The following is a 27034-nucleotide window of genomic DNA, read 5'->3' as shown; positions in this document are numbered from 1 at the left end:
TTCAAGAATGTACAAATATTCGTATGAACATTTTGTTCGGAAATCTACTAGTATGGCCAATTTTACATTTGAAGCACAGCCAACCGTAAACTGACCCATAGTTTCATTTCTACTAAAGTGTTTTTTGCTGTTTGATTCAGAGGCATTTCCCTATCATGTCTTATCAAGGGGCTTGAAATCCTTACCCATGAAGATAGACAGCAGTTACAGTGGATCTATTCTTTCCACACTTGATCCAAAATGAATTTTTTTTTGCAGTTAGGCTCTTTGTGGATGATTTGACCCCAGTTTGTTTTGTGTGTTTTTTTTTTTTTTTTTCTCTCATACTAATAATTGCATTTAAACGGCTGTGGTGAATGTATAAACAATGTCCTCATCTCCCCCCCCCCCCCCTCAAAGGACAAATTGATTGTAGTTTATCTGCAGATTAATACAGTGTATATTGGTGTCAATAGTATAAGGCAGGCTTATGCAATTCGCAGGCCTCCAGCTGTTGCAGAACTACAAGTCCCATGAGGCATAGCAAGAATCTGACAGCCACAAGCATGACACCCAGAGGCAGAGACATGATGGGACTTGTAGTTTTGCAACAGCTGGAGGTCCGCTAATTGCATATCCCTGGTATAAGGTATGTTATACTATCAACCAACACCCTTCAGTAATGTGGCATGTTCTTTGTTTGCTGCATAAGATGTAAAAACCATTGCTATTTGATCTGTTGATAACTAGGCCAATCTGTAAAAGCAGTTTTTTGCAGCAGTACATTCCGCAGTTATTTACAGTTTTTTTTATTTATTGGAAGGTGACATTTCAGTATAAGATCTTAAATGTATATATTTTTTTATACTTTGTGCACTTGACACTTTGCACTCTCCTGCCACTGTAGATAAGTAATATATTTTTTAAGCCATCGTTGCACAGCTGTGTTGGCTCTTTGGATATGCTTGTACATATGCTTCTTGTTTTTAGCCACCACCACAGCATAACTTTTTACGATGCTTTAAGCAATGCTTGTGTATTTTAGTTCTAGCTGTTACTCCTAAATGTGTGTAAATATGTACAGGCCTGATTTTTTTTTTCTGTTAGTTCACCTATGTTTTATGTTGCAGTTTCCTGTCCCATTGGCTTCCAAATAAGAACCTGTAACTAGTTAATGCTTTAAATGTTCTACGTATAAGCTTTATATATGTCTACTGTATATGGTAAAGCCCATTTGCACCTTCCTGAATGTATTGTGGTCATGCAGCATATAATACAGTAATGCAGCTTCTGGTCTTAGGATTTATTTCCTAAGGGCCCTTTCACACGGGGCGGATCCGTAATGATCCGCCTCCGTGTGTCCGTAAGCTCAGCGGGGATCGCTCCGTATATCCCCGCTGAGCTGGTGGGTGACAGGGTGGTCCCCGCACCCTATGGGGGGATCGGATGAACACGGACCATGTTCATCCGATCCGCAGACGGAAGAAAAAATATGGTTTTCTTCCGTCCGCAAAATCGGATCTTTGCGGAAGCGGGCAATTACGGGTGTCAGTGGATGAACATCCGCTGACACCAGCAATCACATAGGGACCAATGTATGTCCCTTTTTCATCCGCAAACGGATGAATGAAAAAGCGGACATATGGTCCGCACGTCTGAAAGGGGCCTAAGTGATGCAATAAGGTTTAAAATGTATCTTTTGCTGTCAGACAACTGCTCTTGCACACAAGGAGCAGCCTGAGTCCCCAGACATCTGCCCCCTTTCTCCATAACAGTACTAGCTCAGTGAACCCTTATCGCAGCACGGACACTCACATCTATGTACTTAGTTACTGCTGTAAATGCAGCCTGACTTCAATACAGTAAGAAATACAGAAAGTTCAAAGGAGGCCTGTTCAGAGATCTTTTTGTCTAGTAGTACATCTAAAGATCCCATCAAGCACTGAAGGCTACAACTGCTGATTTTCCAGAATTGGTGTCCGGGGCAGGGCAGACCTGAGCAGTATCGCACAATATAATTTGCCTGCACCAGACCACCACTTATTCCAGGAGATGAGCAGTGGCAGCCCCCAATCCTTAGATAGGAGTCCCAGCTCTGTCATGTATCGGCCATTTTGACTGGTTCAGTTTAAAATGAGTGTTAAATTCATTTTTTAAAGTGGTATTAAACCCAAACGCAAACATTTTTATTATATTGCAACTTACCAATTCTTAGATGTGATGACTGCATTATTTTAATTTTTTTTTTATCTGGTAATCAAGCCAGGAAATGCAAATAATAGTGCAGTGCTAGATATCACAAATGATTCATTCTGTCATTCAATAAAATCAATGATCTATTTATTGCAGGGATCCTTAAATTACGGCCCTCCAGCTGTTGCGGAACTACACATCCCATGGGGCATTGTAAAACTCTGACATTCACAGACATGACTAGGCATTATGGGAATTGTAGTTCCTGAACAACTGGAGGGTCATAGTTTGAAGACCCATGATTTATTGGGAGAAAAAAGGAAAATCTTTTAATTAAGATTCCAAATAAAGTGACAATGTATGTGCATCAATGAAGGCTGAAATTCTGTGCCAAAAGTGTATCCTCCACCATAAGACACTGTTCTGCGCACCTCAACAGTAGGACCCCTGAGTCAACAAAGGGTCAAAAAGGCTTTCCCATAAGCGCAAAATCCTGGAGAATAGCGATAAACCTCTTCAAAGTGCAAAGCACATGGATCACCATATCGGCTCGTATGCAGGGGATCTCAGCATAAGGTCATCGTGTTTTAGTATTTGCAAATAAAACAGGAAACCTCTAGTGCGCTCTCCTAGCATATATTTAAAGGGGTTGTAAAGGTTCATATTTTATTTTCTAAATGGGTTCCTTTTTAAGCTAGTGCATTGTTGGTTCACTTACCTTTTTTTTTTTTTTTTTGATTTCCCTTCTAAGGTGGCGTACACATGACCAAACAAGTCCGCTGACCAGTTTCAGCGGACGTGTTCGGTCGTCTGTACGTCCGACCGGACAATTTTTCCGGTGGATCGGACAGGTTTCCAGCGGACAAATGTTTCTTAGCATGCTAAGAAACATGTCCGCTGGAAGCCTGTCCGTCGGACCTGTTCGGTCATCTGTACAGACTCACCGGACAGGTCCGATCGGCCGCCATCCCTCGCATGCGTCGAAGCATTGAACTTCCCGCGCACGTCGCCGCGTATCGTGTACGCGTGGATTTCTGTCTGATGGTGTGTACAACCATCAGACATAAATCTCCGGGCAGACATGTCCGCTGAAAACGGTCCGGCGAACCGTTTTCAGCGGACAGTCCGTCCGTGTGTACGAGGCCTAAATTTTTTTTTTTTCTTTGTCTGAATTTCTCACTTCCTGTTCCTCCTCAGTAAGCGTGGCCCCATCATCCGAGACGTTTTGGCTGGGGGTTAGTCGGCGTCCTCGCCCCCTCGCTTGGGGACTACATCCCTGTGGGGAGATGCTGTAAAAATCGCACTTGAATAAAAGGCACTTCTATTAAGTGCCAGCCAACAAGCATTCTGTCACAAAACCACATGGAATCGGCATAAGGAGATGGCTGCGGGTGACGTAGCTCCCTTTCGCGCGTGTATCGTCCCAGGGGGCGGGACTTTATCAGAGTACGAATCAAGCCAGGAAGTCTGTTTTCCACTAGAACAAGTTCTTTCTTTTTAATTTCTGTAAAACCTTTTTCCCAAAAGAGAGAAAATGTTGCTGTAACTGCTTATAAAGTGTTAACCGGAGTTTGGTTTCAATTTAAATCTGCTAGTACATTTAACCCTCTGCCCCCCAGGTTAAAAAAAGCTGCCGTCCAAAGGGGCCCCTGTGCTCCTTCATTCAGAGTGGGGCACTCTGATACAGGAGGTGTGTTGCAGGCCTGGTGAAAACGGAGGGGGGGGGGGGGGAGAGAGAAGTCTAAATGAAAACTCCTGCAACCACTGACATCTAATGATCAGTAAACTGCACTATAGTACATTTTTGGTTTGGGGTTTAATACCACTTTATTGATGGCCTACTTTATAGCTTTTTTATACTTTGCTCTCGTGGAGACAAACCCAGTTGCTACCAATCTCTTGTATTTGAAAGGCGGTAGAAGTTGGTTGATGTATTAAAGTGGTAGAAAATGGTCACTTGATGCAGTGACCATTCACTGAGCTAGGTTAAAATAAAAATAAAATATATTGAAGCTGTGTTCACTTTGTATGCGCAGTAATATGTAAGATGGGGTTTTGCTTGTAAAGTGAACACAGCTTTGCTATATTTAATAAATTCAGTGAACAATTCCCTTGTGAAGAGTCTCTACTGTGTTAACAAATCATCCCCAGTCTGTCGTACATTTTAACTGTGAAACTATTTCTTTGCTGAAAGTTTTTTGTGTTTTTTTTTTTATAAATTTTGCTCTGACATATCTGAATGTGTTTTGTAGTCTGCTCTGTAGAGATAGTTTGCTATTAAAATGTGCAAAATATGTGTGGTCATTGTTTTGTTTTCCTACATATAGTGAAGCATCCAGATGGTAAAAGGGTTCTTTAAATGTGTGTGTGTGTGTGTGTGTGTGTATGTATATATGTATGTGTATGTGTATGTGTATGTATGTATGTATGTATGTATGTATGTGTGTGTGTGTGTGTGTGTGTGTGTGTGTGTATATATATATATATATATATATACATATATACATACATACATACATACATACATACATACATACATACATACATACCTACACACACACACACACACATCTACAACACACACATCTACAACACACACACTCTCACTCTCACTCTCTCCTGTTCATCCAAACCTGTTGGGTTACATTCACATGGTCACATGCAGCCATTCTTGAGTCTGGAGTGGCCAGCTCGGCCTAATTAAACAAATGATGGGCTGACATTGGCTGCTGCTGTTATTATACAGCTGCACACAGTGAATATCTGCGGTTGGACCCCTTTCGCACTGGGATGTTTGTGCTTTCACACTGAGGCGATGTGCTGGCAGGACGTTTAAAAAAAACTCCTGCAAGCAGCATCTTTGGAGTGGTGTGTACACTCATTGAAATGGGTGGGCAGCGTGGCTGAACTGCCAGCAAAGTTCTGCTGCAGCCGCACTTTGCGGATGGTTTTCAGCCGCTAGCAGGGGTAAAAAGCACCCCGCTAGCGGCTAAATACCTCTGCAAAAACAACGCCAGCCGTGCTCCAGTGGGAAAGCAGCCTGATGGATGGAGGTCAGGTGTGTCCAGGCTCTGACATCTGTCTATAACTTTTTGAGGCTGATTCATGTAGTTACACCTTAACATTTATGTAATTTGGCGATTTGTGTTTCTAGTTCCCATAAGTAAAAATATCTCAAGACACAAACTATAAGTCAAGGCAAATGTAATTTTAAAAGAGAAGTTGAGCCGCCTCCAGAATTATACTTGCCTAGGTGGATGCAGCATAGGTCTGACTTTGCATCTGTCCCCCACTGGCTCTAAGGCTGAGGACCGAGCTTTCAAAGACTGCTGATGGTTCAGTTCTCAGAGTACCGTGAGCAGAGAGCCGGTGACCGTCCCTGGGTCACCAGCTCTCTGCTCTGCTGAGAAGCTGATTCAATTGCTGGTCCAGGGTTGTAGGTGGATCCTGATCATATTGTCGCAATCTTTCCCCAGCCTGGACCAGCTCTGTGATGTCAGCCGACAGTGGACTTTACCTGTACAGGAGAAGTACAGCCAAACAAGCTTTAACTGTACTACTTTCAGCCCTGGTTCACACTGGGTACGATTTGAGATGCGATTTGACATGTCAAATCGCATCTCAAATCGGCGGCAATTGTCGGCAATGGCACTGTCCTAATCAGTGCGACGCCGCATCTGCGATTTCAAAAAGTAGTTCCTGTACTACTTTTTGCGATTTCGGGCCGCGATTTACATTAAATTGCGGCCGAAATCGCGGTAAAATCGCAGCCGCGAAATTGCGGTAAAATCGCGCATTTTACCGCGATTTTGAATTCGCAGCAGTGTGAACCTAGGCTAAACATTCCTGAAGGTTTTGTATACAAGTGTGTCTATCTATCTTCTTGTGTAGGACTTCTTTCACACACTTCAGCTTATATAAAAGCAGTGTGAACAGAAAGCTTTGACAAAGCATTTGCAGAGCTTTCGGCACTACTTGAAGCTTTTTGAAAACCTGTAAAAGTCTGCTATTAGCATGTTTACAGTGACAATCTGCACTCCCATTAAGATCTGTTTTAATGCGTAGTTCAGAACATGTAAAAGTTTAAAGTCTTGCAGCAAGCTGCTTGAAGCTTGCTGGTCACACTTCTCCTATACAAGCTGTAAAAAGGGCCTTACTGAAAAAAATGTTGTCCTTTGCAGCAAATGAGGACATTTCTAGTAATATCAACATTCTGCAAAGAAGACATATATAAAATAAATCTTAAAGGAGAAGTTAACCTTTTGGGGGGGGAGCAAAAATGCACACTTTGTTTTTTACAGGTACAGGGGCCTGCAGAGTATTGCACCCACAATTGGCAAATTGTAGGTGCAATCTCAGGTACCTGCAGACTCTCAGGATAGCTGTCTGCCTGTACATCGTATGGGCAAGCAGTTACCAGAGAACAGGAAAAGAAAAAAAAAAAATCAATGACGGAGCACTCCCTGGCACCCTAGTAAAGCATCTCCCACACAGTACACAAAAAACTGGCTAAGCACACAGTTAACCCTTGATTGTTGTTAACCCCTTCCCAGCTAGTGTCATTAGTACAATGACAGTGCATATTTTTAATTATAGACTGATCATTTTTTTTTTTTTATATATATAAGTGGGCAAACATACAAAATCAGCAGGGGAGCACATCCTTTTCCCCGTCACTGTAACAGACATTGAGTCTGTGGGACCTGAAGATTAGGTACCGCTATGTATAATCACAGCGGGAGCATGCATGTGATTCCCAGACCTATAAGTGCAGGATCACATACTAGGCACATGATCCTGCGCAGCAGAAAACCTTGCTGCCGTATATGTACGTTACATATTTAGCAAGCTCGTTTTGCACAGAACCTGGTCTTCTGGGGTCCCTCGGCGACTTCCCCCCCCCCCCCCCCCGCAACGACTCAACACCTTAATGCGAGCGAGCATGGTGTTGAGTGCTTGCGGGCGCGCTCCCGTGATACAGCCGGCAGCCATAGCCGCCGACTGTATCGCTCGGTCTGGTGCGCCATGTCCTTGGATGTGATTGACAGCAGCGCGAGCCTATGGCTGCGTCCAATTCATCCAGTGTAGCCAATCAACGGCCAGGCTGAGCGACGAAGCGGATGTCGGGGCGAGCGCGGGAATTTTGAGGGGTCAGGTAAGTATAACGGGGGCATGGTATTGTCGGGTGTTTTTTTTTTCACCTTAATGCATAGGATGCATTAAGGTGAAAAAACATTTACTTTTACAACCCCTTTAAAGTAGAACCAAAAGCAAAACTTTGAATAGTGTAAGAAGAGTTATAACCCTGGATTATCTGTGTGTCCCATTGGGGAAATTTACCCTTGCTTCCTGACCCATAGACAAAACAGGAAATCCCTGCAAATTAAGGGAATTCCTTGGGTGTGCACCAGGTCACCAGAACAAGTGTCCCCATTGAAAGATCCCCCCTCTATTATTGTTCTGGGAACAACCTAAAACTTGGGGCCAATCAGACACCTTCCTTAGGGTATGGCACGAGGGATAAGTATCTGCCTGTATGTCTCAGCATTGAGGATACCATTGATCTGGTGTCCTGTCAAGAAATGCTCCTTCAATACGGAGCCGCCGCACATCGGAATTTATGATCAGTTGTAGACGGCGCCACACGCCCCCCAATGCTCGTGCAACTTTGCAAGGGGTGGATTTATTAGTGATGGGCACGTGTGAGGGGCGCATGCCTACAGAAGGGGGTGTATTTTGGAATGATGGCCAGTGCTGTTAAAATGGGGGCGGAATTTTTCATGAAACTCAACCACATCTCCTAAACAAATATATCTTTGCTATTCTTCATACACCTGGACTACAAAACAGGGATATGCAATTAGCGGACCTCCAGCTGTTGCAGAACTACAATTCCCATGAGGCATAGCAAGACTCTGATAGCCACAAGCATATCACTCAGAGGCAGAGGCATGATGGGACTTGTAGTTTTGCAACTAATTGCATATCCCTGCTATAAAATTTTACAACGGCTGATTTTCGTATAAGTACGGTTTTCTCAGAAATGAAAGAATACATACAAAACTATTCTGATGTTGTATTCTATCCTTTGAAAATGTTCATATAGTGAGTAAAAATCTGATCGTGGGTACGAGGCTTAACTCCCTCTGGATAAAGGAGGATCACGTGTGTTCAGGGGACAACACTCCGCCCCTATATCCCCAAGCTGTCACATCTGTCATCAGCAGGACACGCCCACTCCTCCACACACAATGACAGCTCCTCCACTGACTGCGTGGAACTCCTGACGTCACATGCCAGGGTCGCTCGGCTCTTCTACGATTGGCTGGCGCCTTTGGTGCGTCTATGGGAATAGTGGTGGGTGGGTGTGGCCGGAGAGCCACAAGCTGTTCCGGGTCGTGTAGCTCCTCCCCGTTGCTGCGTTGCCAGGTTTCGGGATCCCGGAAGCGGATCTGAGCTGCTGCTGTGGCTTGTCCAGTCCATGGTGGTGATGATAATGATGGCGGCCGGGGCAGAGGAGCTTGAGGCCCGGGAGAGACTCGCCCTTTGGGACCGGAGGAGCGAGCCTTTGGCACCGCTGACAGAACGACAGACAGACTCGGTGCTGGAGTTGAAAGCGGCTACAGAGGAGCTGCCTATCCCAGCTGAGGTGAGAGCCAGTGACAGGGCACTGTGCTGTGTGTGTGCAGTGCCAATCCATCACATGTCTGCTGTGATTGCTGCCTCCTTGTAAATGCAGAGTGCCTGGCTGTCATGGTGATCCAGGAGATTCAGTGCTCTATTGGTTGCTGATCAGGGGAGATCAGATTATGCATGCTGGTTCCATGTCAGAAAAGTACCGAGGTCATGTGATCAGTCAGGTAACCAGCATTTCAGAAGGCATGATCAGCCCCCATATTTCTCTCAGGAAAGGGAGATTTCCCTTCATTTCTCATCCCAAGACCAAAACAGGAAGTGAGGTATTCCTTGGCTGTCATCAAAACTAGTGTCACCAGTGGAGGATTTCCCATTCTAATACTGTCCTGGGGACAACCCAAGATATTCTTTTTACTTTCACAGAAAAATGAGTGAACGTGACAAATGGAGAGAGTGAATCTCCTTAACAAGAACTTGTGTTCTAATGCATCTCTTCTCTGTGTAAAACTTAAACCACAAGGGGATTAAAAAGTTCCCTGCAAGGCAATCTCATAATGTGCTAGTATGTATCGCATACTAGCACATTATGATAGACTTGCCTTAGAACAAAGACCTACAGCACCTCAATGTCGCCTCTGAGATGTCTGACATCTTCCTTTCGCGTCCATGTGTTTTTGATGCAGAAAAAAAAAACGCACTGGACTGCATGTGGTGTGAATGGGCCCTAAGAGCTCCTGACCCTAAGAGAAAAAGGGTGAAGGGAGGAACCTCCAGCTGATTGACAGCCTCAGCTCTGTTCCTATGTGTTGTATGAAGGGGGGGGGGGGTGTGTCCCTTCCCACCAATCAGCTCTCAGAGCTCTCCTGGCTAAGGATGAGCTCAGGCATGTTCGCCACTCCACGTGCCCGCACCCGCCAGGAAGCTGACACTTCGCAGTGCTAATAACAGTGAGACATTTCCCGATCTGTGCAACCGCGGATCATGAAATGTCTCACTGCCTGTGATTAGCGCTGCGGAGTGTCAGCTTCCTGGGAGGCGCAGGCACATGGAGTTGCGAACACGCCTGAGCTCATCCTTACTCCTCACTGATCTTGGCAGAGATCAGTAACTTCAGCTCTCCGCCCCCCACAAACTTTATAGTTCAGCACGAAGGATGAGCTCTGGGGTGTTCGCATAGTACACGTGCAGAGCCCGCCAGGAAGTGTGCACGGCGCTGCGCTAATCACAGCCAGGGAGACATCTCCCGATCTCTGCAGCCAAGCATCGGGACAATGTCTCCCTGGCTGTGATTAGCACAGCACCGTGCACACTTCCTGGCGGGCTCTGCACGTGTACTATGCGAACACGCCAGAGCTCATCCTTATTCAGCACTTTGAGCAGATGACGAGAAGACTGGAGATAAGCAGGTACAACTTATGTAGGGAGATTTGTTTCATCTCTGTATCACTGGCTATATGTGAGGGTTTACAACCACTTCAAGGCCCCTGCATAGAATCAAACCAATAAGTCTACTGTTCCTTTTTATAAGTCTCTACACTTGGTTCTTGCTGATTATACCATGATTTGGGGGGGGGGGGGCATTGGACAGCAAAAATAAGTTAGCCGCTGCAGCATTTGTTAGATATTTTATTTTTTCATAGCCAGGAGTCTCCTGATAATGCCGCAATCTGCTGCTGAGACTTGTAGCTCCGGCTGCAGTACCCTGACCTGCTGTGATATCTGTACTACAGTAGCAACTACAAATCTTGGCACTGGACTTTGGGAGATGTCAGGAGATTGCTGCCTGTCTAAAAGGTAAGATATGTAAAAACACTGCAACAACCAAAGGTGGGGCAAATATCATAGTTAATCTGGTTGAAAAAAGACACAAGGGGCCGGATTCAGGTAGATCCGCGCATTGTTACGGCGACGCAGCGTATCGTATTTACGATACGCCGCCGTAAGTCAGAGGCAAGTGCTGTATTCACAAAGCACTTGCCTCCTTAGTTACAGCGGCATAGCGTAAATGGGGCCGGTGTAAGCGCGCCTAATTCAAATGAGGATGAGGGGGCGTGTTTTATGTTATTTATTGGTGACCCGACGTGATTGACGTTTTTCCCGAACGGCGCATGCGCCGTCCGTGGGATTTTCCAGTGTGCATTGCTCCAAAGTACGCCGCAAGGACGTCATTGGTTTTGACGTGAACGTAAATTACGTCCAGCCCCATTCACGGACGAGTTACGCAAACGACGTAAAATTTTCAAATTTCGACGCGGGAACGACGGCCATACTTTACATTGGCTACGCCACCTAGGGGGCAGCTTTAACTTTACACGGCGTATCTCTTACGGAAACGGCGTATCTTTACTGAGACAGGGCAAGCGTACGTTCGTGAATCGGCGTATCTAGTCATTTACATATTCTACGCCGAAAACAACGGAAGCGCCACCTAGCGGCCAGCGGAAAAATTACACCCTAAAATACGACGGCGCAGGCCGTCGTATCTCAGTTTGAGCATACACTTAAACTTACGACGGGCTTAGATTCCGAGTTACGTCGCGTATCTACTGATACGCCGGCGTAACTCATTATGAATCCGGCCCAGTAAGTCCAAGCAGTTCAACCAACATAGAAAAAAACCCCTCTTGGAGCTGTCCATGGGCCATATGTGTGGGGCTAATGATAGTGATGATTGGACAAGAATTGAGGGAAATACTTCCTAGTGGGGACTTGGCAGTAAGAACCGGACAGAGGTTCTAACCCTTACCCATTTTTAACCAAAACCAAAGTACTGCTTTCTTTCTGCATGGGCATTTTATTATGTTGTCTTTTATGGCTGGACCCAAATCCATATCACCACTACTTATGATGGGCAGCTTTTTTGACATGAAAATGTGGCAATCTTTTTAAATTAAAGTGATGCTAAACCTTAAATTTTCATAAAAAAAATAACAAACATGCTTTTACTTACCTGCTCTGTGCAATGGTTTTGCACAGAGCAGCCCCAATCATTTTTTTCTGGGGTTGCCCCCACAAAAAGCTGCTTTCCCTGAGGGGCAATCGTGTGGGCTCTCTCCTGAGTCCTGCTGCTGCGTCCATTGACCTCGGACCCGCCCCTGCGTCACAGCTTTTGACAGCAGCGGGAGCCAACGGCTATCAATCTGCCCAATGAGGAGAGCAACAGCTATTGAAGTGGAACTTCAGTTTTATTTATATTTTGGATCCCCCACTTCTGGCCCAAGCATTTACTTACCCTCACCTCCAGTGTTGTCCTCAGCTTCCTCCTCTGTCTAGTGCCATTAGTCCTCGTCAAGCAGATCAATTGTCATGTCGATTTGCCCACTTTCTGTGAGCCCAGCCAATTGTTCACACAGCTTTTGGTGGGGTGTAATCATGGAGCCCAAGCTTATAAAGCACCAGAACTGGGCAGCATTTACACACCATTACACTCTGCAATCTGAATTTCGGCCCCTGCCACTGCAGAGAAATAAGGAAGAACCTGCAATGTTGTCGGACCAGTTAGACTACAGGAAAAAGGTATGTATATGAGGTTCGCACAGACATGTGTTGAGGATTGATATGCAACCAGGAGGCATTGAACCTCTGTGATGTGCCGCATAAACCGATGATATGGCATATTCAGTACTTCTGATGGCTTTGACCCTTCCATGACCACCACACCACACTACCAAGGGGGCCTCTGCCTCATAAACTCCTGAGGGTTGGGTCAGAGGTAGCATGTGACCACAGCTTTTTAATACAGTCATTGGCTAATTCCAAAGAGGGGGCTTTGGGAAGATGGGAGAATATAAAGATTGGGGGGAAAAAAAGCATAACCCCTGGTTTAGAGTGCCGTTAAAGCATAACTCCACTTTTGTTGAGCGGAAAACTTCCCCCCCTGGGTGATCTATGTACATTGAAAGGATTATAACAACCTTTGTTGCAGATTCCTACCTTTTTTGTTATTCTGAAGAAATCCCTGTGTGTTTGTCTGTGCCTCTGTACTTAGTGGATCTAATGGGAGTGGTTTCATAATTATCAATCGGCTGTGGCAGCTGCAGAGCACTAATGATGAAAGCTGCTGGGCCTTCATCCCTTTAGATGTTTTCCTATTGGACATACCTCACCAAAAATGACTTTTTGTTGCAGGGGATGCCTGAAATCTGACTTGTATCTTAGGCAGACTTCTGGGAAAATTGGTGAGCCAATCGCACAAGCAGGAAATGATGTTTCTGGGGAGTGATCAGTAAACATTCTGGCCCAGATTCTCAAAGGCGTTACGACGGCGCAACACCATTTGCGCCGTCGTAAGTCCTAATCTGGCCCCGGGTATCTATGCGACTGATTCCTAGAATCAGTTACGCATAGATACCCATTAGATCTGACAGGCGTAAGGCTCTTACGCTGTCAGATCTTAAATGCATTTTTTTTCCCGCCGCTAGGTGTCGCCGACGTCGTTTTCCCCGTCGCTTATGTAAATTAGCAAATTATGACGATTCCCGAACGTACGCGCGCTCGACGCAGAGAATTTACGACGTTTCCGTAGCCTTTGCGACGCGTAAAGTTGCCCCTGGGTCTATGAGGCGCAGCCAATGTTAAGTATGGCCGTCGTTCCCGCATCGAAATTTAAAAAATCTACGTAGTTTGCGTAAGACGTCCGTGAATGGCGCTGGACGCCATTTACGTTAACGTCTAAGCAAATGACGTCATTTAGCGCAATGCACGTCGGGTAATTTCCCAGACGGAGCATGCACAGTACGCTCGGCGCGGAAACGCGCCTAATTTAAATGGTGCCCGCCCCATTTGAATTGGGCGGGCTTGCGCCGATCGCTTTTACGATACACCGCTGCAAGTTTACAGGTAAGTGTTCTGAGAATCAGGCACGAACGCTGTAAACCTGCGGCGGTGTAACGTAAATCACATACGTTACGCTGCCCAGGAGCAACGTAATTATATGTGAATCTGGGCCTCTGTGTACAGAACAGCTCCATGTAGCCATATTGTATTTATAGAAAATTACATTGGCTGCAGATTGGAAAGGTAATTTTTAATAACATTCAATTACAATATGACTTGTATCGCAGTTGTACACACTATATTATCTTTTCTTTATTTACTTTTTCCCCCCACAAAATTGGAATTGTCTTTTAATATCAGCAGCATTGTCTCTGAATGGCAAATGGTCAACATGATATAAATTGTAACGTTATCAATTTTTTATTTACTTTTTGCTGGTTTTTATTTGAACTTTTTTCAAAATGTGGCAAAGCGATTATAAAAATTGAAAAGTTGCTTCAGGAAAGTAACTATTTAAAAGTTTGAACTAGCTGGACACACAAGTCGTTGGGCCATTAAAGAGAAAGTAACCCTTGTAAAAAAAACAAAACAAAAACCCTGCTTAACAAAGGCATGATGAGCTAGTATGCATAGCATACTAGCTCATTATGTATTACTTACCTCAGACCGAAGCCCCCGCAGCAGTCCACGTTTCCCCCTCTGGCCGCCGACATGTCATCCCGGAGTTACCATGTCGTCCTGGAGCCGCAATGACGCATGCGCGCGGGAGCCGCCGGTAACAGTGATTTGCCGATATGGTTCCGGCTATCGTGAAAGTTCCTGCGCAGGGGCACTATGATCTGCCGATATGGTTCCTGCTAACGAGAAAGTTCCTTTAAAGACTGCGCAGGCGCAAATTTGCCGACGGAAATCTCCGAACCTCGGCCGGCATCCAGGGCAACGTGGATTTTCGAGGAAAGTGGCCAGTCGGCCTTACGTCTTCGCTTCGCTCGGACGGCTCGCTCGGCCTCCTGGCTCTTTTTTTAACATCCTCCAATCCACGGGGATGTTAAAGAATGAGCCTGGATGCCGGGCGAGGTTCGGAGATTTCCGTCGGCAAGTTTGCGCCTGCGCAGTCCTTGAAGGAACTTCCCTGTTAGGGGAACCTTAAAGCGGGGGTTCACCCTTAGAGGGCACTTTTCCCCCTTAGATTCCTGCTCGTTATTACTAGGGGAATCGGCTATTTATTTAAAAATAGGTGCAGTACTTACCCGTTTACGAGACGCATCCTCTCCGTCGCTTCCGGGTATGGGCTTCGGGAATGGGCGTTCCTTCTTGATTGACAGGTTTCCGAGAGGCTTCCGACGGTCGCATCCATCGCGTCACGATTTTCCAAAAGAAGCCGAACGTCGGTGCGCAGGCGCAGTATAGAGCCGCACCGACGTTCGGCTTCTTTCGGCTACGAGTGACGCGATGGATGCGACCGTCGGAAGCCTCTCGGAAGACTGTCAATCAAGAAGGAACGCCCGCTCCCGAAGACCATACCCGGAAGCGACGGAAGAAGATGCAGCTCGAAAACGGGTAAGTACTGCACCTATTTTAATACAAATAGCCGATTCCCCTAGACCGAACGAGCAGGAATCTAGGGGAAGAAAATTTTTTTTTTTAGAAATGGGTGAACTCCCGCTTTAAGGACAAGTCAACGGCACACAGACTGAAGCAATAGCATATAGGTGCCATTGCAGGAAATTGCGGGGGTCTGTCAGGTTTTTAATTAATTTATTTATTTTTGTTCACCCTGCTGGTCTGTGTACAACCTGCTTTAGTATAGTGCAGTAAAGTCTCACTCTCCACACCACACATTGTACAGATAAAACCACTGTATTACATATTTAGTAAATGGTGTGATGTTGGGCTGTATCTGTTGCAGTTGGCCTAGGGGAAAGTAAATGATTTGCATAACCCCACCATCCTGTAATCAGGAACTGACCCTTTGTTTTTTTGGCGTGAGACCTACAACTAGCTTTTGTTCTAAGAAGTCTTTTTTTTTTTTTTTCCCTCTGCACTGGTTCAGTGGCTGTCCATGTCATATTAACCTGCGCAGTAATACCGCTGGGTAAATATAGTAGAAGAGAGAAAACAAATCTGGGGAAAGTAGAACTCGGAAGGAAAAGTGTACTGAAGTGCAGTTAGAGACGCTGTCTGTCATCTCGCCTATGCAAAGGGCATCCTCCAGCCCCCATACATGTACTTTCATTACAGACCCTTGCTTCCCCACAGCCAGCACTGCAATAAGCTGTGTGGGTGACATGGGAGTGGTGATGTCGCTCCCCCAGCGCTCGGGCCAAGTGTTTATCTGCTAGGCACAGACACTCACAGGTGAGCAAGTCAATTAATTCCTGATACCCAGAATGGCCAGGTATTCTCCTGATGGCAGAGGTGCAATGAGCTTCAAGGTAGTGTAGATCAGATGTGTATAAGAGCGTTGGGAAATGCCCTTTTCCCCAAAGACACTTTCACTTTGCCATAAATGGACAAGGTTTCTTACAAATTTGTTTGACATGGGTAATATTTTTGCATTTTTATCCTTCTCATAGCTTCCAATTGAAGATCTATGCAGTCTGTCCTCCACATCGCTGAATGTAGGAATGTCTGCAGCTGTTCCAGAATCTACAGAGGGCGTCCTGCAACACGGATTTTCTGCACTAGGAATGGAAGATGACAGGATTGAAACTGCACAGCAAGTATGTGGAGACCTTTCAAGTCCACCTTCAGGTTGTGAAAAGGGGTTGAAGTGAGCCAGAAGTGGGAGCGGGTACCTGTCAAAACCAGGTACCGGCTCCCCCCTCAAAAGATGCCAAGTGGGGGGGGGGAGTTAGACAAGCAGAGATTTCCCCTTTTAGAGTTGAGCTCCGTTTTTAAAGTGTAGCTGAAAGCAAAAACCTTTTTTTTAATGAGTGGAGAGGGATTAGAACCCCTGCCAGTTTTTATTACTGTCTGTGTCCCCGTTTAGGGAGATTCACTCTCTCTATTTGTCTTATTTATCATCAAAAGTAAAAGAAAATCCCCAAATCTGGGTTGACACCAGAACAATAATAAGGGGGGATCTTCCAATGAGTAACACTGGTTCTGGTGACCTTGGTAACACTCTGGGATTTCCTCTTGCTTCCTGTTTTGGCTATGGGACAGGAAGTGAAGACAAATTTCCCCTATGGGACACAGCAATAAAAATAATAAAATAACTGAGAGGGGGTATAACCCTTCCTTAATTGCTTTTAGTTCTACTTTAAAGCTGCATTCACACCCTGAGCGCTTTGTTTTCAGGCTTTTTCCTTTTTTGACACGATTTTGCACAGGTCAAAGGGTCACCAATGTAGAAAGCAGAAAAACGCCTGTAATCTTCCCAAAAAGAAGCTCATGTACTTTTTTGAGCTTCGGGCTACGAAACGCTCAGATGTGAGCAGGGCCATCTAAATGAATAGAATTTGGCTTGTTGGGCGTTTTTTTGGGGGTTTTTTTTATGGGGTTTTTTGAGCTGAAACCGCTCAGGTGTGAATGCAGCCTCAATCATTAAAGGGTTTGTAAAGGAATTTTTTTTTATCTTAATAGCTTCCTTTACCTTAATGCAGTGCTGTTTTCATGTCCTCATTGTTCGTTTTTGCTCTCAAGTTGCTGTAATTCTTCTCTGATTTCCACACTTCCTGGTTGTCTGTTTCCTGATAACCACAGTACTGGGAGCTTTCTCTCTGTGGTCACTAATCAAGGAGGTGTGATTACTGTGTGTCTAAAACCCCTCAACACCAATCAGTTTCGTTTTCCAAACCATCACTGCCCTGTATTGGCTCTGTGGCTCTGTACAGCAGAGAGGCAGGAAACAACATGCAAAAACGAAACTAGAAACTGCAGGTACATTATATGATTGATTTTTATTTATATTTAACCACTTCCCGCCCGGCCTATAGCCGATTTACGTCCGGGAAGTGGTTATGAAATCCTGACAGGACGTTCTAGAACGTCCTGCAGGATTTCATGCCGCGCGCACCCGTGGGGGCGCGCATCGCGGCGATCGGTGATGCGGGGTGTCAGTCTGACACCCTGCATCTCCGATCTCGGTAAAGAGCCTCCGGCGGAGACTCTTTACCACGTGATCAGCCGTGTCCAATCACGGCTGATCACGATGTAAACAGGAAGAGCCGTTGATGGCTCTTCCTCACTCGCGTCTGACAGACGCGAATAGAGGAGAGCCGATCGGCGGCTCTCCTCACAGGGGGGGTTCGCGCTGATTGTTTATCAGCGCAGCCCCCCCTCGGATCGCCACACTGGACCACCAGGGTGGGCAAAAAAAAAAAAAAGAAGTCTAAAAAAAAAAAAGCATTCAAAAAAAGAAAAAAGATGCCAATCAGTGCCCCTGACTGGCAACCTGGCAAAATCAGTGCTGCCCCACAGTGTCCATCAGTGCCACCCCAGTTTGCATCAGTGCCACCCCACAGTGCCCACCTATCAGTGCCCATCTGTGCCACCCATAAGTGCCCATCAGTGCCGCCTATGTGTGCCCATCAGTGCCGCCTATGTGTGCCCATCAGTGCCGCCTATGTGTGCCCATCAGTGCCGCCTATGTGTGCCCATCAGTGTCGCATACCAGTGCCGCCAATCAGTGCCACCTCATCTGTGCCCGTCAGTACTACCTCATCGATGTCCATCAGTGCCATCTCATCGGTGCCCATTAGTGCCGCCATATCAGTGCCCGTAATTGAAAGAGAAAACTTATTTACAAAAAAATTAACAGAAAAAAATAAAAACGTAATTTTTTTTCCAAATTTTCTGCCTTTTTTTAGTTGTTGCGCAAAAAAAAAAAATCGCAGAGGTGATCAAATACCACCAAAAGAAAGCTCTATTTGTGGGGAAAAAAGGACGCCAATTTTGTTTGGGTACAGTGTAGCACGACCGCTCAATTGCCATTCAAAGTGCGACAGTGCTGAAAGCTGAAAATTGGCTTGGGCGGGAAGCTGCGTAAGTGCCTGGTATGGAAGTGGTTAATCGTTTTTAAAAGGAATCAGTTAACTTATGTCTCTATACCCTGTAAACAGTCATTTCAGCAAACTCCTTTAAGGCTCTGTTCACACCTAGGCATTTTGTTTTCAGGCAGAAATTTGCGCTACGTTTTGCCACGTTTTTGTGCAGGTCAAAAGATCACCAATGTAAAAAGCAGAAAACTCCTATAATCTGCCAAAAAAGAAGCTCTTGAGGGTCGGGCGTTTTGTTTCAAATGACAAAACGCTCAGATGTGAACAGGGGACATTGAAATGAATGGCATTTGTCTCGTTGGGTGTTTTTAGAGCTGAGGCTTACCGCAGAAAAATGCCTAGGTGTGAACAGAGCCTTACAGGGAACGCAGCCCACACAATAAAGACTTCAGTTTCTCAACCAGTAGTGCAACAGTTTACTCTGTTGCTTCTGTCAGTAGTCTGGGGAACCCCTTTTACATATCAGTTAGATATTTGGGTTCTTACCAAACACGGGTCCCTTCCTCTCTCTAGTATACAAAAGCCCAATGTTTCAGAGAGGTTGATTTACTAAAACTGGAGGGTGCAGCTGTGCATGTTAGCCAATTGGCTTCTAAGTTCAGCTTAATCAAATATGCTTTGAGGAAAAAACAAACAAACAAAAAAACTGAAACCTGATTGGTTTCTATGCAGAGCTGCACCAGATTTTGCAGTTTCCAGTTTTAGTAAATCAACCCCAAAGTCTTTGGTAATAAGTCCCCTTTCACACTGACACGTTTTTCAGGCGGTTTAGCGCTTAAAATAGCACTGCTATACCACCTGAAAAAATCGTGCCCTGCAGTCTTCAATGTGAAAATCAGAAAGGCTTTCACACTGAAGCGGTGCGCTAGCAGGACCACTCCAAAAGTCCCGCTAGCCGCATCTTTTGGAGCAGTATAGGAGGGGGTGTTTACCGCTCCTATACCGCTCCTTCCCATTGAAATCAATGAGAAACCGCGGTAATACCGCCCACAATGCCCCTCTTCAGAGGCACATTGCCGGCGGTATTAAACCATTTTTTGGCCGCTAGCGGGGGTTAAAACCGCACCGCTGGCCAACGCTGTATCCTGGCCTAGGCCAACAAGGCGTAGGGCAGCACTTTGCAGGGGGGCAGCACGGAAGAAGTCCCTGCTGGCTTGTGCTGGCTGTTGGTGTAATGCAAGCTGTTTCTAATTTTGACTGTCCTATCATCCTGGACCACAAACCTTCCTCACTGTGCTAGATGTTTTCTGCTGTACCATTGGCATGGTTATATCTTCTTAGTCCTCTCCATAAAATTATCAGAAATTTGTGCTTGAAGTAGAACTATATGCAACACTTTTTTTTTTCATTTTGGATAGATTAAGGGAGGGTTATAGGCCCTGCCAGTTTCTTTTTTTTACCATCCCTGTCCCATTGCAGAGATTTCCCTTCACTTTCTGTCCCATAGCTAAACAGGAAGTGATAGGAAATCTATGCAAACTAAGGCAATCCATTCCCCCCACCCAGGCATTGAGAACTAGTGTCCCCACTCGAAAATTTCAGAGTGGGTCTTAAACAGAAAGGAGTGTGGCCTTGAAAGAAAGGGGTGGGTCATATTTAATTTAGGGGGTGCACAAGGCCTAGGGCAGCACAAATTCTAAATACACCACTGCCGCAAGTGGCCGAATATCACAGTAAATACGACGCTATACCGCCACCGCACCTCCACTGCCCCGTGTGAAAGAGGCCTAAGACACTTGTGCAGCTATCGGCTTCTGTTGGGCTGTACTATACACCAGCTGAGCTTCTGTGTGCAGCACAGGAAGGGAGATTGTCAGCAAGCAGCTAGGCGAATCACTGGGACAGCATAGCTAGCAAAAAGGCCTAGGAAAAAAAAAACGCCATGTCAATTTCTCAATAACATTCCTGGGGACTTTTTATTAAAAATTGCACTCAAGATTCACATTTTTCTGAATATAATGTGAATGTGTCAATCTTGGGTAAAAAGAATGAAATACTATTGGGCTCAGTTCACTATCTGTGAATCCTAAAATTTCACAGCTGAAACAAACTGCAATTTTTAGATCCAGTGGTAATTCAGATAGAAACGGATCATATTTTAAAAGGCCTTTATATTTTGGATGATCTAAATCCTAACGTATTCCTCTGTTTTAGTTCTTCTCCTGGTTCGCACAGCTTCAGACGCACATGGATCAGGATGAAGGTGCAAAGTACAGGTACAGTTACTGTGTTTTCCATTGACTTTCATGAAGCATGGCATATTGGACATCTCAGCCAGGCAGATTCTTTCTTTAATTTATTTTCAAGTGCAGGTTTGTGTTTTTATTAGCTTTAATGGTACATAGATTTTTATTTTTTATAATCCAATTTAGGGCCAGCTTTAATGGACTTTTGTTTCAAACAATTTTTGCTTTCTCATACAAGTTTATTGGAATCCAAAACCCATTTGAAGCAGGTCAGAAGAAGGTCAACTGCATCTGTAAATTATTTTTGAATAGTCTTAACTTAAGCACCGCTCACTGTATATATACGTATTTTTTTTAAAGATGGGTATCTCGGTAACGTCAGCAGCTGCTGCCACAACCTGGATATCCATCTTTTCAGTGAGCGGTCTTTTCAACGATAATCGTGGTCTCCGTGGCGGATTCGCCACGAGATCACCGTTATCGGCGGCGGGAGAGGGCCCTCCCGCCGTTCTCCCACGCTCTCCACCACTTACCGGAGCCGTCGGCAGCGGCAGCGGCGGAGGCTATCTGGTCCTCTCTCCTGCTCGACTGGGATACGAGTGAGGGCAAGATGGCCCCCACCCGTCCCCATAGCATAGCAGGGCGGAAGCGACGTCAAAACGTCACTTCCGCCCATGCTTCTTAAAGCATTATTTTCTTGTCATTTTTTCAAATGACAAATTAATTTTTTTGCATTTTAGTCTAAATATGAGATCTGAGGTCGTTTTGACCCCAGATCTCATATTTAGGAGGACCTGTCATGCTTTTTTCTATTACAAAGGATGTTTACATTCCTTGTAGTAGGAATAAAAGTGATCCATTTTTTTTTTTTTTTTACTGTAAAAATGTATAAAATAAATAAAAACGAATGCATTCGTGAGTAGCGCCCGCATATGAAAACGGTGTTCAAACCACACAAGTGAGGTATCGCCACGATCGTTAGAGTGAGAGAAATAATTCTAGCCCTAGACCTCCTCTGTAGCTCAAAAGATGCAACCTATAGAATTTTTTTTAAACGTCACCTATGGAGATTTTTAAGGGTAAAAGTTTGACGCCATTCCATGAGCGGGCGCAATTTTGAAGCGTGACATGTTGGGTATCATTTTACTCAGCGTAACATTATCTTTCGCAATATATAAAAAATTGGGCTAACTTTACTGTTGTCTTAAAGTTTTTTCCAAAAAAAGTGCGCTTGTAAGGCCGCTGCGCAAATACTGTGTGACAAAAAGTATTAAAATGACCACCATTTTATTCTCTAGGTTTTTAGAAAAAACTATACATAATGTTTGGGGGTTTTAAGTAATTTTCTAGCAAAAAGTATATTTGCTGACTTTTAATAAACAGACACTTACCTGGTCCAGCGATGCGGCCACACGGAGTGTCGTTCCTCTCCTCGGCACCTCCATTCACACTCTGGGCACCTGACCGTGACAGCTTTCAGCTTCACGGCCGGGCACGCACTGCGAGTCGCACTGCGCTCCCAGAGTCGACAGGCGAACTTTTGGGTGGAACTCCGCTTTAAGAAGCATTTCAAACTGATGCCATCAACCAAAGCATGCAGACACAGGCCCCTAATACATACACTAACTGAGGCTCAGTAGTATTGTTGCTATTATTATACACTTTATATAGCGCCAAAAGTTTACGCAGCGCTTTACAATGTAGAGGGGGGGGGGGCAGCACAATCACAGTACAGTTTAATACAGAAGGTACAGGAGGGCCCTGCTCGTGGAGCTTACATTCGAAAGGGAGGGGGTGGTACAAAAGGTAATAGCTGCAGAGAATGATTTGATGGGGGTGACTTCTGGGACAGTTGTTAGGTGGGTGTGGGATAGGCTTCCCTGAATAAATTAGTTTTCAGGGATCTCCTATGGTTGGACAGGGTAGGGGCTGATTGGACATACCGGGGCAGGGAGTATCTCGGTATCTGTATAAGACTTTTTTGTACTTTCATCTTTATGGACAATCTAATCTAGGAGAATATGGTGAAAAATAGCTTGAGTTTCTTTGATTTTGGTAAGGAATGCATTTAATACTTATCGCTTCTCGGCCTTTTGGCTAAGATCAAGTGTAGTATCTGTTCTTATCAGTTGCCAATAGGTGGTGCTAAGCTGACTGTGCCCGGTACCCTGTGGCAGGGGGAAAGGGATGGCAGTCGGCGGACGCTAAGCCTGTTGGTGTGGAGGTGGAAGCCTTCTGATTTGGACAGAGAGGCATGAGGTCGAAGCCAAGAGGCCGGGTCCCTGGCCGTTGGCCTGGATTTGGTGGTATCTGCCCCAGTCAGTTGTTCTGGAGGGAACCCTTGCTTCTCCTTTAACCGGGATGGAGCGGGTAGTACTTCCAGAATGTGATTAGGTGGGAGAGATAGGGGTTGTGGGTAGAGTCTGCGTCAGTAGGCTCTCCCCGACCTCTTCTCCCACCTTCCTGGCTGGGAAGGGTGCTGCCGGTCCGGACCGGGGGCTAGGGACCATTGAAAAGCCCGTGGAGATTGTGCCCCTGGAGTGGCAGTCCAGGGGTGCCATACATTGCACGAGTGTTTGAGGGGCACTCATCGTGTGGCACCTTCAGGTCACTGATCTCCACACACACCTTTTTGACACCTGCCGCTTGGGCCGGGCCTTTTGGCTAGGACCAGTGGGATTTTTATCCTGGCCGGAGGGCCGGCCAATGTATAGCACATTGGTCACTTTCCTCACTTTCCCATCTTCCTTTTCCCCACTTTCTTTTTTTATTTTCCCAGTGTTTGTCTGTTTTGTCACTTTTTTGTTTGGTGCACTGCACTTTATGTGTGATGAGTAGGGTGCTGGTCCTCGGACCCGCTCTGAAAGTCTTGGGAGTTGGTGGACCCGGCCTTCTGGCTAAGTTCGCCGGCTCTCATGGGGTCTCCCTTCGGGGGAGCCTCACCGAGGAGGGTTCTGTTTCGGCAGTCCCTCTGAGGATGTTGGGTCCTTGTGGCTTCGGCTGCTTGGACCAAGATGGGTCCATATGGCTTCGGCTGTATGGACCACAGTAACTCGTTTCCCTGCCAGGAGCCTAACGCCCCGGGGGATCAGAGCTGGGTCCTTTTCGGAGGACCACTTGACGATGCACCCGTCAGTTTTTTGTTGCACCTCTTTATGTGTGTGCACATTTTTCCTGCACCGGGTGGAGTTTTTGGGTTGTGTTTTGCACGCCACAGGCTTTTCAACAGAAAAAAAAAAAAATCTAATCTAGGAGATGGGTATCTACAAGACTATATAAGGATGTTTGTATGGAACATCCCAAAGTGCAGTGACCTATTCAAACAAATTTTCTTTGTGGTAATATTGCTCAACACTAATTTCTGATGATTGCATTTTACAGATTATTGTTGCTGCTCCTACTTACTTAGTGATCCAGATTGCATAACTATAGCTGCCTAGGTTAAGCTTTCTACTTTCTGTGCTTCGGAAGCTGCAGAGAGCGAGGCACATGACCATCTATTTCACATCTGGTGGTCCTGTCCCAAGGCCATTCGCTTCTGGACATGGGTATATCATGATCAGATCAGCCCTTCACATTACTTTAGTCCGAAACCCCTGGGAAGCTCTATTGCCTGGACTGATTCCATCATTAAAGCGCAGTTCCTCCCAGGGAATCTTTTTTTTTTTTAAGTCAGCGGCTACAAATACTGCAGCTGCTGACTTTTAAAAATATGAACACTTACGTGTCCAGGGAGCCCGCGATGTCGGCACCCCAGCCGATTTTCGTATTGACTGTTGGGTGCTGCCGCCGCCGCCATGTCCACTAAGGGAAACCGCCCGTGAAGTTTTTCAGCTTCACAGCCGGATTCTTACTCTGCCTGCGCGCTCCGCTTTCTAATTGGCTCGGCGAAGGAGGGAGGCTAAACATTCAAAAAGACTGCGCTGTCTCCCGGAAGTGGGGACCCTCCTTGAAAGGTGCCAAATGTGGCACCGGAGGGGGGAGGAAGAAAATAAGCGGAGGTTCCACTTTTGGGGTGAACTCCACTTTAACTGCAAATCGGAGAAAGTTGGTGTGGTTTATGTTCCTGACTGCTTGACAAACCCTGGCTAGAGTGTGGAAACAACCGTTCCTCAGTTTCAGAGAGGTGTGACACAGGCTCATGGGCACAATGGTGGACGAGAAGCTTGCCTCCATTCTGGAGGATGCTCGTGCTAAATTTCTAAAGGCTTGGGATGCCTGTATTACTTGCAACTCTCAAGTGAACATAGACAGGAATTTACATTATTTTGACCTTCTTGCTCCCAGGCAATTCTTTCTCACTGCCCCTCCTATATGCTATTCTGTCACCCTATTCTTCGTCATTTTTCTCCTCCTTTCTTCCATTTCCCTCCTGCTGCCTCCCACATACATTTGCTCTTTTTTTCAATGGCAAAGAGCACCCTTCATTAACTGTTATTGCACTGTGTTCTCTTCTCCTCTTACCTCCTTGTGCATAACTTCTCCTCTTACCCTCTTGTGCATAACTTCTCCTCCTGCCCCCTTGTGCATAACTTCTTCTCTTAACCCCTTGTGCATAACTTCTCCTCTTACCCCATTGTGTATAACTTCTCCTCTTACCCCCTTGTGCATAACTTCTTCTCCTCTTAACCCCTTGTGCATAACTTCTCCTCTTACCCCATTGTGTATAACTTCTCCTCTTACCCCCTTGTGCATAACTTCTCCTCTTACCCCCTTGTGCATAACTTCTCCTCTTACCCCCTTGTGCATAACTTCTCCTCTTACCCCATTGTGCATAACTTCTCCTCTTACCCCCTTGTGCATAACTTCTCCTCTTACCCCCTTGTGCATAACTTCTCCTCTTACCCCCTTGTGCATAACTTCTCCTCTTACCCTCTTGTGCATAACTTCTCCTCCTACCCCCTTGTGCCTAACTTCTCCTCCTACCCCCTTGTGCCTAACTTCTCCTCTTACCCCCCTTGTGCCTAACTTCTCCTCTTACCCCCCTTGTGCCTAACTTCTCCTCTTACCCCCCTTGTGCCTAACTTCTCCTCTTACCCCCCTTGTGCCTAACTTCTCCTCTTACCCCCCCTTGTGCCTGACTTCTCCTCTTACCCCCCCCTTGTGCCTGACTTCTCCTCTTCCCCCCCCCTTGTGCCTGACTTCTCCTCTTACCCCCCCCTTGTGCCTGACTTCTCCTCTTACCCCCCCCTTGTGCCTGACTTCTCCTCTTACCCCCCCCCCTTGTGCCTGACTTCTCCTCTTACCCCCCCCTTGTGCCTGACTTCTCCTCTTACCCCCCCCTTGTGCCTGACTTCTCCTCTTACCCCCCCCCCTTGTGCCTGACTTCTCCTCTTACCCCCCCCCCTTGTGCCTGACTTCTCCTCTTACCCCCCCCCCCTTGTGCCTGACTTCTCCTCTTACCCCCCCTTGTGCCTGACTTCTCCTCTTACCCCCCCTTGTGCCTGACTTCTCCTCTTACCCCCCCCTTGTGCCTGACTTCTCCTCTTACCCCCCCCCCCCTTGTGCCTGACTTCTCCTCTTACCCCCCCCCCCCCTTGTGCCTGACTTCTCCTCTTACCCCCCCCTTGTGCCTGACTTCTCCTCTTACCCCCCCCCTTGTGCCTGACTTCTCCTCTTACCCCCCCTTGTGCCTGACTTCTCCTCTTACCCCCCCCTTGTGCATAACTTCTCCTCTTGCCCCCCTTGTGCATAACTAGATAACAATTTGACTCATCCCCACTATGTAACTAGGACAAACTAGTTTCCGATGAAATGTGCCTTTTTTAGCCACACCGTACTATCCCAATGTGCCTTTACTTGCTGTTTATTGATTTGTCCAAGTTTTAGAAAAAAGGAGAAATAAACTCTTTGTAAAACAAATTATTATTATATTTCCTTGGTGATAATGTGTTTTTTTTTTTTTTTTTTTTTATATCTAGAGAGATGAGAGATTACCTTTCTGGGTTCCAGGACCAATGCGATTCCATATTGAATGATGTAAATCTTGCGCTGCAGCACTTGGAGTCCCTTCAGAAACAGTACTTGTTTGTGGCCACAAAAACAGGAACATTACATGAAGCCTGTGAACAACTCCTTAAAGAACAGGTAAGGTACACAGAGTGAAACACATTTAGGCCCCTTTTCACACTGCTCTGTGTGTTTCAGAAGCGTTTTAGGGGCGCCTGCACTTGTGAAAAGTGGACATGTGACTCAAACACCAATAACGCAAATCGCGGGTGCATTTTTACTGCAATTTTTATTTATTTCAATGGAAACCTA

The 27034-nt window shown here is 45.9% G+C and overlaps 1 protein-coding gene and 1 pseudogene across 2 annotated transcripts in view; both read left to right on the top strand.

Annotated features, from left to right (window-relative positions):
* The first annotated feature begins 8562 nt into the window (after window positions 1-8562).
* COG3 (component of oligomeric golgi complex 3) overlaps window positions 8563-27034 on the top strand; it is a 133272-nt gene continuing 114800 nt past the window's right edge. The window contains exons 1-4 of one of the 2 annotated variants that reach the window (XM_040341274.1): window positions 8563-8821; window positions 16161-16307; window positions 20742-20803; window positions 26695-26860. In XM_040341274.1, the coding sequence (XP_040197208.1) occupies window positions 8654-8821; window positions 16161-16307; window positions 20742-20803; window positions 26695-26860 (543 nt within the window). In that variant the 5' untranslated portion in view covers window positions 8563-8653. The remainder of the gene's footprint in view (window positions 8822-16160; window positions 16308-20741; window positions 20804-26694; window positions 26861-27034) is intronic. The other variant, XM_040341273.1, reaches the window with a different exon arrangement.
* Window positions 22851-22981, top strand: LOC120929938 (annotated as a pseudogene).

This window comes from Rana temporaria, chromosome 2 (genome assembly GCF_905171775.1).
Source record: "Rana temporaria chromosome 2, aRanTem1.1, whole genome shotgun sequence".
Taxonomy (NCBI): domain Eukaryota; kingdom Metazoa; phylum Chordata; class Amphibia; order Anura; family Ranidae; genus Rana; species Rana temporaria.
This window is presented reverse-complemented; position numbering and strand designations above follow the sequence as displayed.